The 12,439-nt window shown below is 43.3% G+C and overlaps 1 protein-coding gene across 1 annotated transcript in view; it reads left to right on the top strand.

The window, feature by feature from the left end:
- The window catches only part of LOC113212937 (myrosinase 1), a 52,375-nt gene that overhangs the window by 18,934 nt on the left and 21,002 nt on the right, over positions 1-12,439 (top strand). Inside the window, exons 4-7 of the mRNA XM_052272295.1 lie at positions 3,621-3,755; positions 5,040-5,165; positions 5,905-6,088; positions 9,567-9,803. Of these exons, the coding sequence (XP_052128255.1) occupies positions 3,621-3,755; positions 5,040-5,165; positions 5,905-6,088; positions 9,567-9,803 (682 nt within the window). The remainder of the gene's footprint in view (positions 1-3,620; positions 3,756-5,039; positions 5,166-5,904; positions 6,089-9,566; positions 9,804-12,439) is intronic.

The following is a 12,439-nucleotide window of genomic DNA, read 5'->3' as shown; positions in this document are numbered from 1 at the left end:
ACCTTTTTCTGAACTCATGTGATGTTATCCATCTCACTTCCTTATCCTATTTATGTTCAGTATAAGATATTTCGATAAAGTATTTTTTCTCTTAAACCAATGCCCGTACGTCAAAAATACTCGATTTTTCGAACTACACTCCTATTATCAGATAGCCTCAGTCAGACTACCTTCCCGGATAGATAAAAGAGCTTTTAAAGGCTCCCTATCAGGGAAGACCCCCTTGAGTTGATTTATTTGACAAAGTTGGTGAAAGGCCAATATAACTTCCAATTTCATTTGTCATTTTACGGAAAACAGCGACTTCCCCACGTTTCAAACAAACTCAAAATGATTGCTTATGATAATTAAAAGTGTTGACGTCGTACAAACACACTGAATAAACCCAATTTCTTGTATTTAAGTGCATTACAAGTTTGCGCATGGGCACAACGCCCTCACCAGCGCCAAGACTATTAAGTCCAAAGTGAACCGATTCAGAAACAATATAAAGAGAATGAATTTCGAGTGGTGAAAGGCACGGCATGGTTGCCTCAACTCTGGAAAACATTGAAACCCTGGAAAACTCAGGAAAATAAATAACTGTCAGGAAAATCAGGGAAAACTCAGGGAAAATGAAAAATAGTCAGGGAAATTTGGTCTGACTGGTCCCCAAACTACAGTCAATTCGCCGTTTAGGTCAACTACACATTTTGACGTCCCAGTAGGGTGTTTTGTCCCAAAAGTTTTCGCGCTCGCTTCGCTCTCGGTCTCTGTTTAACCGTTACGGGTATTAGTTTGCCCCAGTACTTCACCAGGAATGGTGCTTAAAACTCAGGGAAATTCGGCGAGAAATGGTCTGGAAATCAGGGAAAACTCAGGGAACATGGAAATAAAAATTTTGTGGCAACCATGCACGGCGGCCATGGCACATTTATGGTGGTCATCAGTTTTCGTTGAATTACACCCGGAGCAATGAGTTATTGACATTTCAAAATCCCCCATTTGCCACCACAGTTTTGAACTTTTCGCGACGCGGACAGAAATTATAAATCGAGTTTTCTCTAAAATTTGCTATCAAAGTGGGAAAAAAACCCCTCTATTACGGCATCCCCAGTCCCAAAATCCCATGGTCCTTTACATGACCCATGGGTTGTCATGGAACGTCATGGAACATCAACTGTCCAAGGGAGGACTTTCCATGTATTTTTTGCCGCTTTTTCATGGGTGTTTTCAATGGGCATGTATTGAAACTCCATGGTGTTGGTCTCCATGGAACAATACTAAGCCCATGGACAACTTTACCAGGGTAAAGCAAAAAACAGAGTCGGTTGCCTAAGTCAAAGTCAGTCTTACAGATGATTACGAAGCATGTTTCCGGGTGGTCAGAACTGAGGCGGAGCCGAATCCGCTGTCTGTTTAAACGTAGCTACGGCCGTTTACGAGATAGCAGGAAAAAGTGCTCAAATTTGTTTGAGATCAAAATTTGACCGAGGTGCTAGCCACCAAATTTTAGACCGATATTCAATTAAACACAGATTTTACAACTTTCTTAACTTTCATGGGAGTTTGATTCTCCATGGAGTTAAGACCAACACCATGGTGAAAGACACACCATGGTAGCAGATACACTATTTCCATGATACGTCCCATGGAAAGCTAGTTCCGACCCCATGGTGACATAAATCTCCATGGGACTTCCTCATAGAAAAGAGGCTCCACATGGAAAGTGAGCAGCCACACATGGAAAATGGTCCTTCTGCCATGGAATTGTGTTCATGGAATTCCATGTAGCGCATGGGATTTTAGGACTGGGTCATTACTGGGTAGAACCCTATCGTTTGGTATACTGCACTTGTCTGTATGTATTCCAGTTTCCTCCAGTAATTTTGTTTTTCTCACTTCACCCACCACCCACCCTCTCCCTCTCTAAAAGACAGTGATCTAGGACTTCCCGATACAATCACAGTTTCGTAGCTTTTTAGCCCGCTCTTTTGCTTAAAAGCTATATAAGCGGGCTTATGCCATCGCCTCTGTGTCTGTCTGTCCGTCTGTCCGTTCCCCAAGAAACACGGGAGCTAGAGGTCTGAAATTTTCAGGGTATTATTTTTGTCACTTCTGGACAACGAAACGGTTGGTGCAAATCCTGGCAACCACCCCTGAGTGGGTCTGAGGGGGTAACAAGGAAATAGGGGTTGGTCCAAGAAGTCGAAAAAAAATATTTTTTTTTGTTATCTCCTAAGGGGTAACTCGTGAAAGTAGAACTCTAAGGGCTACAATTTCGTCCGTTTGGCTCTATCTCTCACCGTTTAGGCGCTAGAGGGAGTTTTTCTGACAAAAGTGGCCCAAAAACAATATATTAAGCTTAGAAAATATTTGATGGTTTCCTATGGGGTAACTTCTGAAAATAGAGTTCTGTGGGTTAAAATTTCGTCCGTTTGGCTCTATCTTTCACCGTTTAGGCGATAGAGGGAGTTTCTCTCACCAAAATGGCCAAAACAGAAATATTTTTATTTTTTCAGAAGTACACTTCTGTCTGAGAAGTATGCGGCCGGTTCAAATTTTTCTTCTAAGCAGAAGAGTGGGCTTATTTTATGGTGGCACATCATTAATAAAACGTGTACACTTTAATGCAAAAAACCACAAAAAAACACATTTAGTTTTTTGTTGTTTGAACACGTTCGGTGTCATTCAGAGTATGAATGGAAGTATATTTAACTTCTAGGTCTAGTCTTATGTACATTTTCATAGGTGTGTTATTGGATTCATAAGCTAACATCAATAACTTAAATTTCGGCATAACTTGCATGTATTCGACAAACTGTGGCACACACAGCCAAAGATGTTCAGCGTATGAAAAGAATACTTCGTTTGTTGAGTTTTACTTACGAAGTAGACAGAAAATGTACCTGGCAAGAAGATGGTTCGAAGCGAGCCGTCACTCAAACGGGCCGAAGGCCCGTTTTCGGATAGAAGATGTATTACACCATAAAAATTCAGAAGGGACGGGCCGAAGGCCGAAGGCCCGTCCCAAACGCCGCCGACAGGCCAGGCTGGGCCCGCTCCCTGCCGAACCGAGTTGCCGGTGGAGCGAAGCGGAGCTGGCAACTTGGTTTGGCGGAAGAGCGGGCCCAGCTTGTTTCCCTCTTACAGGCAGATATTGCACTTGCATGTCAACTTTTTGTTGACTTTTTGAGTGTCTTTTCTCTGACTTCTCGCCGACGTTTCGTTGACTTTATTTTACTTTTTTTACTTTATTTGCCTTTTTTGCCTTTTTTTGACTTTTTTTTTACTTTATTTGCCTTTTTTTGACTTTTTTTTACTTTATTTGACTTTTTTGACTTTATTTGACTTTTTCGACTTTTTATTTGACTTTTTTGACTTTTTTTGACTTTTCAGATGACTTTTTGACTTTATCTTGACTTTTTTAATCGCGTACACCTACTTTTAACAGTGGTGTACCCCTCGGGTAATTTACAGTCCAAGTAATAATTTTGTCCCTCCACATTATAAGAAATGTACACATTACGAGGTGGGTGGGTAAATTTGAATTACATACCAGAGGGAGACATTTGTCCACACATAGGTGAACAAAATTATCCTGGATATTTTTACAGTGTGGATTTTTTTTTTTTTTGCAGTTTACTTCACATCGGTTTTCAATATCCTGGTCTCGTGTCCTTCCAACTGGCGGAGTAGATAATATCAATGAGCAGGGTGTTCAGTTTTACAAGGATTACATTGAAGAAGTAATTAACAACGGTATGGAGCCAATGGTGAGTCTTAAATACAACATTTTGAATTACTTGTATTAAAGAAGTAGTAGGAAGCGGTAGGAAGGGTATGTGCAACATTTCATCAACTGTTCGCATCTATTTCACATTGTTTTTACTGTGGAGTGATGTATTTGAGCAGGATAAGTTTTCTGCTCTGTCAACTCAAATTGTACACCTTAAATAAAGCGCACATGGCATGTATACTTTAAAAAATGCATACATGGCATGCACGCCTTTATAAATGCGTACATGGCCATGTAGGCATTTATAAATGCGTGTACATCAATACGTGCAGGGGTGTGTATACATTTATAAAACCGTACATAGGCATGAGTACATTTGTTAAACTTTACATGCTGTGGACGCTTTATTTAAAGTATACAATGTATACGCATTTGAATTGACAGAGTGGGCTTTCTTTTATAATATTTAAGAACCATATTTAATTATTTTCCCAGTGATCAATCGGTAACCAACACTAAACCACAATTTTGAAAGCACTAGTTTTAGCCTAGTTTGAAATAAGAGTATGAGAGGATGAAGAGAAAACGGCTGGTGCGCTTTTACGTGCACAGCCAGATGTGTGGCTCATTTTAGCCCGAGCGCAAGCGTTTCTGCCCATTTAAAATCTGAAAGCAGCGTTAGAAAGGAGATATAGTTAAATGTATGGACTCGAAAAGTGACAGGTTTCATCTCGATCCGTCTCGTCTTTCCGCCTCAATGCCACGCTCTTCACCACGCCGCAGTCATTCGGCAGGGCTCGGGGTAGTGGCCAGCCGCTTCGACCAGGGTCGTAGGAACAGGGGGGGTGCCATAATGCACCCTGCCCTTACCCTCCGTGGGGATTTTGGCGCCCCAATCAAAATATTTTCGCGCTCGCTTAGCTCGCAGTGTTTTTCATTCGCTATAGCCGCTACTTTCATTTGGTTCTATTTTCTCAAAGTAACAGCTATACGCTTCAAATTTGGACCGCTGCTAAGGTCTCGCGCATGCGCATTATTGGTATTGGTATATTTCTGTTATTACATAGAGTGTACAGAGCTTACAAAAGAAACCCTCTCAACTGAGGTCAAACTTAAAAGTTAAAAACTAACACAGTAAATGAAGGATTACACAAGATACAGATCACTAACAATACTTGCAACAAATTAACAAAAGTCCACCAGCCTTAAGTGCCACAGTGTCTAAATTCCTCTAGTGAATAGAATTCTTTTTCAAGCAACCATTTCTTTAGTCTAGCTTTAAACAGTTTCACATTTCACATTACCGTGTTTTGGTATGCAGGTCACAATGCTTCATTTCGACCAGCCGATATCGTTGGAAAATGCTACTGGAGGCTGGAGCAATTCTGACATGATTGAGAAATACGTCGAATATGCGGACTTCTTGTTTGAAACGTTTGGAGACAAGGTGCGTAAGAGCATGAAAGGCACCATGAGCGAAAATTGAAATGCGTTTGTATTTACACTTATTTTACTACTGCAGATGACTCTTTGAGAATGCAAGAGTACTCTACACTAGTAATTCAAGTCTTGAATGTTAAACGCCAATTGGTGTTTAACACCAAGTGTGCATTCTCTCAACACAGTGTCGTGTTCAACTAGGATTACAGTCAATTGGTGTTTAAACTTTTAACACTTCCGAAAAGTATAGCAGCTGCACGCCATGTGGTTCCTTCAGATTTGTGTGTGTCCAAGGGTGCAGAATCTAAACGGTTACAAAACGTTTAAAATGTGCACGCCACGCAAAAGTGCAACTTGAGCTAAACATCATGTAATGTTTAAAATCATAATTTAAACACGTCAGTGTTCAAATTTTTCACACTTGTTTTACCAGTGTAATAATAGTTTGACTAACGGCTGTACAGTTCCAGTATTCCTATCATTTGGGCAGATAAAGATGGTACCATGATTCCTATGGTGTCCACGGTGCGACAGTTCTTACTTTTGGTTTTACTGTTGTAGGGCTGTCCCGTTGTTCGATTATTAGAGTACTGCACTGGTAAAATGAAGGCAGAACTTTGTGTTCGTTACTATTTCTTAATTTTAAAGCTTTTCTAAAAGGCACCACATTTTTCAAAAACCCACAATTTTTGGAGTGCCTTCAAAGGCTCAGCATTTCTGACAGGTATTTAATTGATATTTTTCAGGTTAAATACTGGAACACCGTTAATGAGCCCAACATGTACTGCAATTATTTTCCCACCATCATGTACTTGGTTGGTGCTCGTCCTAATGAAGACGACAAAATTTACCACTGCATGCACAATATAATTATAGCACATATGAAGACTTACCAACTTTACACGAAAAAATATAAAGAAAAACAAAAAGGTACGTATAAATATTTATATGTGATGAATTACTTGTGACTTTCAATAATTAGGAGGTAGCATTAACGCCAGATCACGCCTTGCTGTTTACTAGTTCTTTAAAAAAAATAGAAACCCACCGCGGGTTTGGCTCATCGATGTTTTTCTGAAACACTCCAAATATAAAGGAATAGTTTTGTTGAGGCAACATGTTTGTGAAATTTTCGCGCAAACGGCTCTACTGTTTCAAGTTACCCCTTCGGAGTCATCCAATGTTTTCTAAAATTACTGTATTTATTTTTGGACCACTTTCGTGAGAGAAACTCCCTCTAGCGCCTAAACAGTGAGAGATAGAGCAAACCGGATGAAATTTATCCCATGGCACTCTACTTTCACGGGTTTACCCTTCGAAGATCATAAAAACAATATTTTTTCTAACTTTTTTGGCCTTCGCTGTTTTCTTCGATACCCCCTTTCAGCCCCTTAGGGGTTGTTGGCAGGATTTGCTGTAGGCGTTTTGTTTTGTGGGATTGAACCATGAGATCCCCTGAAAATTTGAAGTCTCTAGCACATGTGCTCTTGTGGAACAGACCGACAGACACACAGACAGACACACACGAGGTCGTTTGCATAAACCCGCTGGATAGCTTTTTCAAAGCAGAAGGGAGGGCTAAAAATGGAGAAGAAAAGTAAAGGAGAGGAAAGAAGAAAGGAGGGGAAGAGAAGGGAGAGGAGGAAGAAGGCGAAGAAAGGGAAAGAGGGGGAAACAATAAGAATAAAGGCAAAATTTATACAAAACAGGTGGTTTTTTTTTATATTCAGGCAGCAAGGGGGTAAATTCTGGTAGGTCCCCTCACTACAAGGTCCCCCCTATTATTTTATGTTTTTTAAAATACTTGATTTTTATGGGAAATAAATCGTCACTTCGGTTTTGGCTTTGGCCTGTGTGCCCAAGTATCGGTGTGTGCCTGGCCGGGTTCTCTGCTCAGGATAACGAGCACTGTTAGTACTCTAGGACGCCCTTCTCTTCTGAGGTACTCACGTCACGCAGACTCACTCTTATTACCAGCCTCGACAACAACTCGTGTTAAAGCCTCGAACACGGCAGCTCAAGTTTTGGCACCGGAACGATAGAGGTGTGCGAACAGTTCGAATTCGAATCGAATCGAATCGAATCTGGGTAGATTCGATTCGATTCGATTACGAATTGAAGTGATTCGAATGCGAATCGATTCGAGGAAATTTAAGTGTCGAGTTCGAAATCGAACCGGCGCGGCAGTATTCTGGCAGTTTATTTGTATAAAACATATTTTCCTCCTCCAATTCCACCTGAGACTGTTCAAAAGGCATTAGAATTTGAAAGAGGAAAATTAAACCTGATTTATTAACCGTTTTAGACTTAATCCATATACATAAACACTCTAAACGTTTCATAAATACTAAAATTGCCGATTCGATTCGAGTCGAATTCGAATCAAACAGATTCGATTCGATTCGATTCGAGGTAAAAAAATGAGATTCGATTCGATTCGAGGTAAAAAAATGAGATTCGATTCGATTCGATTCGAGTTATTTTAAAGAAGATTCGATTCGATTCGATTCGACTTTGAAAAACCTCAGTTCGCACACCTCTACGGAACGACAAATATTCAAGCCCCTTCACGACCTAAACGTCGTGGTGGAGAGCCGAAACCTTGCACGACGTCGTTGCTACACATGAGCAGTTCACTGCGAATGGGTCACTTTTGACATCTGTACGTCAAAAAAAAAATTCTGTTTTATCGAGTTTTTCTTATGGTATGTTGCTGACTACTGCCCCTAGATACAAGATTTCGAAGATCCCAGCTCCCACTCAGAAGTTACAAAATTACCCTATAAACCCCATAAGGAATCCTTATAATGGTTACGAATCTTACTGGTTACGGATCTTACAAATTCGTATAAAATCGGACCTATAAGACGAACGAGGACCGATCGGCAAGGGCGAGACGTATTTTGGGTCAGGCTGACAACACGGACACAACCCCGTTTGAACCTCATCGAAATTCGCAATAGAAACTTCGCAAAAGAGTGCACGGATCTTACACTCTATGCTTGACACTAACAGTTTTTAGGTGTTCTAGTCAGTGTAGGCAGCGAACCAGACGAGCCTCACCTGCGTTTGATGTGTTGTCTAGTGGAGGACACATAACTCTATCTATAGGAAGTTTCGTGGTTGTCGTATGTTAAGTTTTGCTGTAGAAAAGTGGCAAAAACTGGCGTCATGACCTTTGTTACCTTTCCATGGAGGATATTTTTTGAGCCAGTCGTGTAAAGACATCTGTGACTTTCTGGAGACGGGCCAAGTGTGAGAACATAGCCTCATGTGTGTAGAACACGAGACCACCTGCGGAAATCAGTTTTCATGTCCCCTTTCGGCGTACAGAGAAGTTTATGTTCGAAATCGGGAGTTGTGGACATGCAAAATGGTTACGGATCTTACATTTTCGACCCTTTCCGTTCAAATATCTTTTGAGGGGATGACTCTAATGTCGAAGTAACATTTGTTTTGTTGGCTGAGCGATTAGCGAAGCCCATTACTCCACTGACCGGAAAAATTTCATTCTGTTTGTCTGTTTGTTTGTTTGTCTGCTTGTATGTCTGTCCGCAAGATAACTCGAGAATGAATTGAGAGAGCGATCTGGGAATTTTGTATCATAAAAAGACAGATCGAGTTCGAAGGTGAGCATTCTAGCTCAAAAATTGGCTTTTAAAAAAATTAAAAACTACAGGTCGCAAAATGTATTTTTAACAAATATTTTTTTATGCGTTCCGAAGGGGTGAACCGTCAAAGTAGAGTCCTTTGAGAGAAAATTTCGTCCGTTTGGCTCTATCTTGTACCGTTTAGGTGCTAGGGGGCATTTCTTGACAAAAATGAGGAGAAAATGATCAAATGGTCGATTTAATCGTTAACAAAAAGACTTCATTTCGAAAACTTGTATTTACACTCCTATTACCCCGTCTCGGGTGTCAGCGCCGCAGGCCTAGCTATATGTGCGCCAGGCGCGTCGCAGCGCAACAGTGTTTCGTGAGATATCGCGAAGCCTGTTAGACGTGGTCTGGCGTACATGTAGCTAGTGTTTAATTAGTTTGAAGACGCAGAGATAGGAAAAAATCGTTCAGATCGGTTAAGCTTTCGATGAAATGAGCGTGGACACGAAAGTGACCCATTCGCGGAGAACTGCTCACATTCACTTCCTTTTGAGACCATTACCTCCCAAAGATGTACAACCTTAAATTAGAATGACCGCCCTTCCCCCAACCCCCCTCTTTCCGCTAGCCGCCTTAAAAAATAAAAAAAATAAAAAATGCTATAAATTGTTATGTTTGTAGGGAACCAACAGTTCATCGTTCCCTGTCTGTCGGCCGGGCAATATACTGACCCTCTCAACAGTGCGGGCCCTTTCTAACCCTCTTGGGTTACTGTATGCAATACTAATGTAGACCTCCTGCACCGACAGGGAAACTGGGCACATCTGTGTTGATGTGGCCAGCAACACCAAAGACAACGCAGTCTGAAGATGTGATGGCAGCAGAAACATTCAATCAGGTTTTTTCCGGTGCACTTCTCCACCCACTTGTTTTTGGTGACTATCCGCCTGTGTTGCGGTACCTTGTTGAAAAGCGCGACGCCGAGAAAGGCCTCACGCAACCGCGCCTTCCATCGTTCACTGCCGAAGAGAAGGAGATACTCGCTGGTCAGTATGATACCCTGTGAATTGTTGGACTCTCATGTGATATTACTTTCACGTATCGCACAATTATAGACCTTTTTAGTGTTCCCACCGAGGTTCCCACGGTCCCCCCACCCCAGCGGCGTGTCGCCTAGCAACGCGATCCAAACAAACCGAGGTTTGCTGTGCAGCCAGCGCGCTGTGGACCGTTCGGCCCCGTACGAAAAAGTTTGGTCCGGCATCAGTCCGTTTTCGGTCCGGAAAGAGTCCGCACCCCTGTGGACTGGTCCGCGTTCGATCCGTCGTGCACCGGACTAGTCCGCTTTTAGTACCCCCGGGCGTGCAGACTAGTCCGCTTTGAGGTCGCAGCGGCCAAGTGCGATGCCGGACCAGTACGCAGACAGTCCGTCCTCGGCGGACCAGTCCGCGGACAGTCCGCCCTCACCGGACTAGGTCGCTTTCAGTCCGCCCCATGACGGACTAGGTCGCTATCAGTCCTCCAACGGCGGACTACTGGCGGACCAGTCCGTCCTGAGTACCTACCGCAGCGGACCAGGTCGTTTTCAGTCCGCCCGGGAGCAGAGCACAGCACTGTTAAAAAGAAAGAATTGTCCGGAGCGAATCCCGATACAAGTTTACCATGCTGTAACTTTGGAAGTTATAGGAATTTTGACCTCAAATTTTATTTGGGACATCTACACCCTATTTTAGTAGGGCCATTTTAATATCATTGAAATCGAAGCAAATTTTTCTGCTAACTCGTAAACGGCTTGAGCTAGGTCAAAACAGACAGCGGATTTGGCTTCGCCTCGTTTCTAACACTCTAAGACCACTGTTCGATTTACCCTGACCTGATATTTTACTCTATTTAGCCATAATAAACATTAAACTTTGCACTTTTCCCAATCAATTTTGGCACGGTAGTGGTCAGTTGTGCTTCAGGTAGTCCGCTTTCAGTCTGCTCTGGGTATGCGCACCAAAAGCGGACTAGTTCCAGCCGGACTAGTCCGGCAAATAGGTCGGTTTTTGGTCGATCTGGCTTTTTTCGCGGACTAGTCCGCTCGCTTTTGCGGACTGATGCCGGACTGTCCAGCCGGACTCTTTGCGGACCGAAAACGGACTGATGCCGGACTAAACTTTTTCGTACGGGGCGGCGGGCGGTGCGATGGCCAAGTGCGCTTCCTGCCCGCCTCGGCTTATATTACCTATATTGCACTTGTCAGTTCCAAGCGGCATGTCCTTAACAATTAAAGATACTCGAAATGAACGTTTGCAGCCCCACTATATGGTCATTGAGGTGACGGGAGTGAGTACACACGATGTAGCACAATAAGTAACAAGTTTATTCCTCAAAGGGATAACACGAACTGACTCTCAAAAGAAATACAAGTTTAAAGAAAACTCCGGTGGCGCTGCTGTCGCAGCACAGTGGCGATCCCGCTGGTGGCGCTCCCTCCTGGTGTGCCCAAACCCGGAGCGCACGAAGTACAGTGAGGGCTCGCTATAGTTCCGCTCTCTATAGTTCCGCCGGCGCTCCCTCCCCGCCAGGCCTGGTTCCCCCACTCCAAGCGAGAAGCGGCCTCCCTCTCTTCCTCCTCCCCACCACCTTCCCCCCGGGCTGCCAGCCGGCCACCAGTGTGAGCGAGAGCGGTAGAGAAGGAGTGGGGGAAGACGCTCGCTATAGTTCCGCCTCTGGCGACCCCACTCACCCACTCCAATTCTGAACCCGAGGCGGAACTATAGCGAGCGCCTACTGTATCAGCGTGTCTCGGACGCCACAGTCATTGTTTTCAGCTAACAATCAAGACATTTTGGATTCCTGCTGGTTAGACTTCTGGAGTGTGATTGTGAGCCACGTTCTACCCCGCACGCCTTTCGAAACAGCTAAGCGACGGGTTTGTCGCTCTCAAAACCTCTCCAACTTCCTTTGCATACCTTCCCGTGATAAAATGGATCCTCCGCACCACGCGTGCACGCCTCGCACGGTTTCTGTGTGCAACGAATTTGTGCATAGATTTGACACCTACAAGGGCAGCCGAGGTTATACGCAGGACAGTAACTGACTAGAATTGAAAAGCTGACTGTTTTTGGATTCCTCTTGTCAATAGAAAAGAAAAACATCCCCGTGAAAACTGCCCCGTGTACACTCCGTATACACTCCGAATACGAATACGAATATCAGTTAGTACACGTTCCCAATATATGTGGCCGAGTTGATTCACCATACGAATTGTATATGCATTATATGTGGACACTTATGAAACAAGTATGGGCCTTAGAGACCTGTATGTGTACACAGCGTGTATGCAACGTTTACGCAACGTGTACGCAACGCAGCCGCATGTGTGCCGCATGCAGACAAACGTATGCCGTGGTCGTAACTCCGTACATGCAACGTGTACATTCGATATGGGAGAGCATACGTAACATGTATGCGTATACGCTTCACTTACGACGTAAGCAATGAATGTATACACAACAGGGGCATGGCTGGTAAAGTTTCGGTAATTGTTTACTTGAGTGACTCCTCGCCCTGGAGTCACTCAAGTATACCATCGGAAAGGTATTTTTCAGTAGAATCCTGAACAATATTTATATATTGGCGCTCGAGTCTGGTTTTCCTCAAAATTAAATAAATATGCGTCGCCGCTAACCTTCAG

The sequence above is a fragment of the Frankliniella occidentalis genome, unplaced genomic scaffold, assembly GCF_000697945.3.
Source record: "Frankliniella occidentalis isolate FOCC.00 unplaced genomic scaffold, Focc_3.1 Scaffold198, whole genome shotgun sequence".
Lineage (NCBI taxonomy): Eukaryota > Metazoa > Arthropoda > Insecta > Thysanoptera > Thripidae > Frankliniella > Frankliniella occidentalis.
Note: the sequence above shows the minus strand (reverse complement) of the source record. Positions and strands in the feature narration are given on the sequence as shown.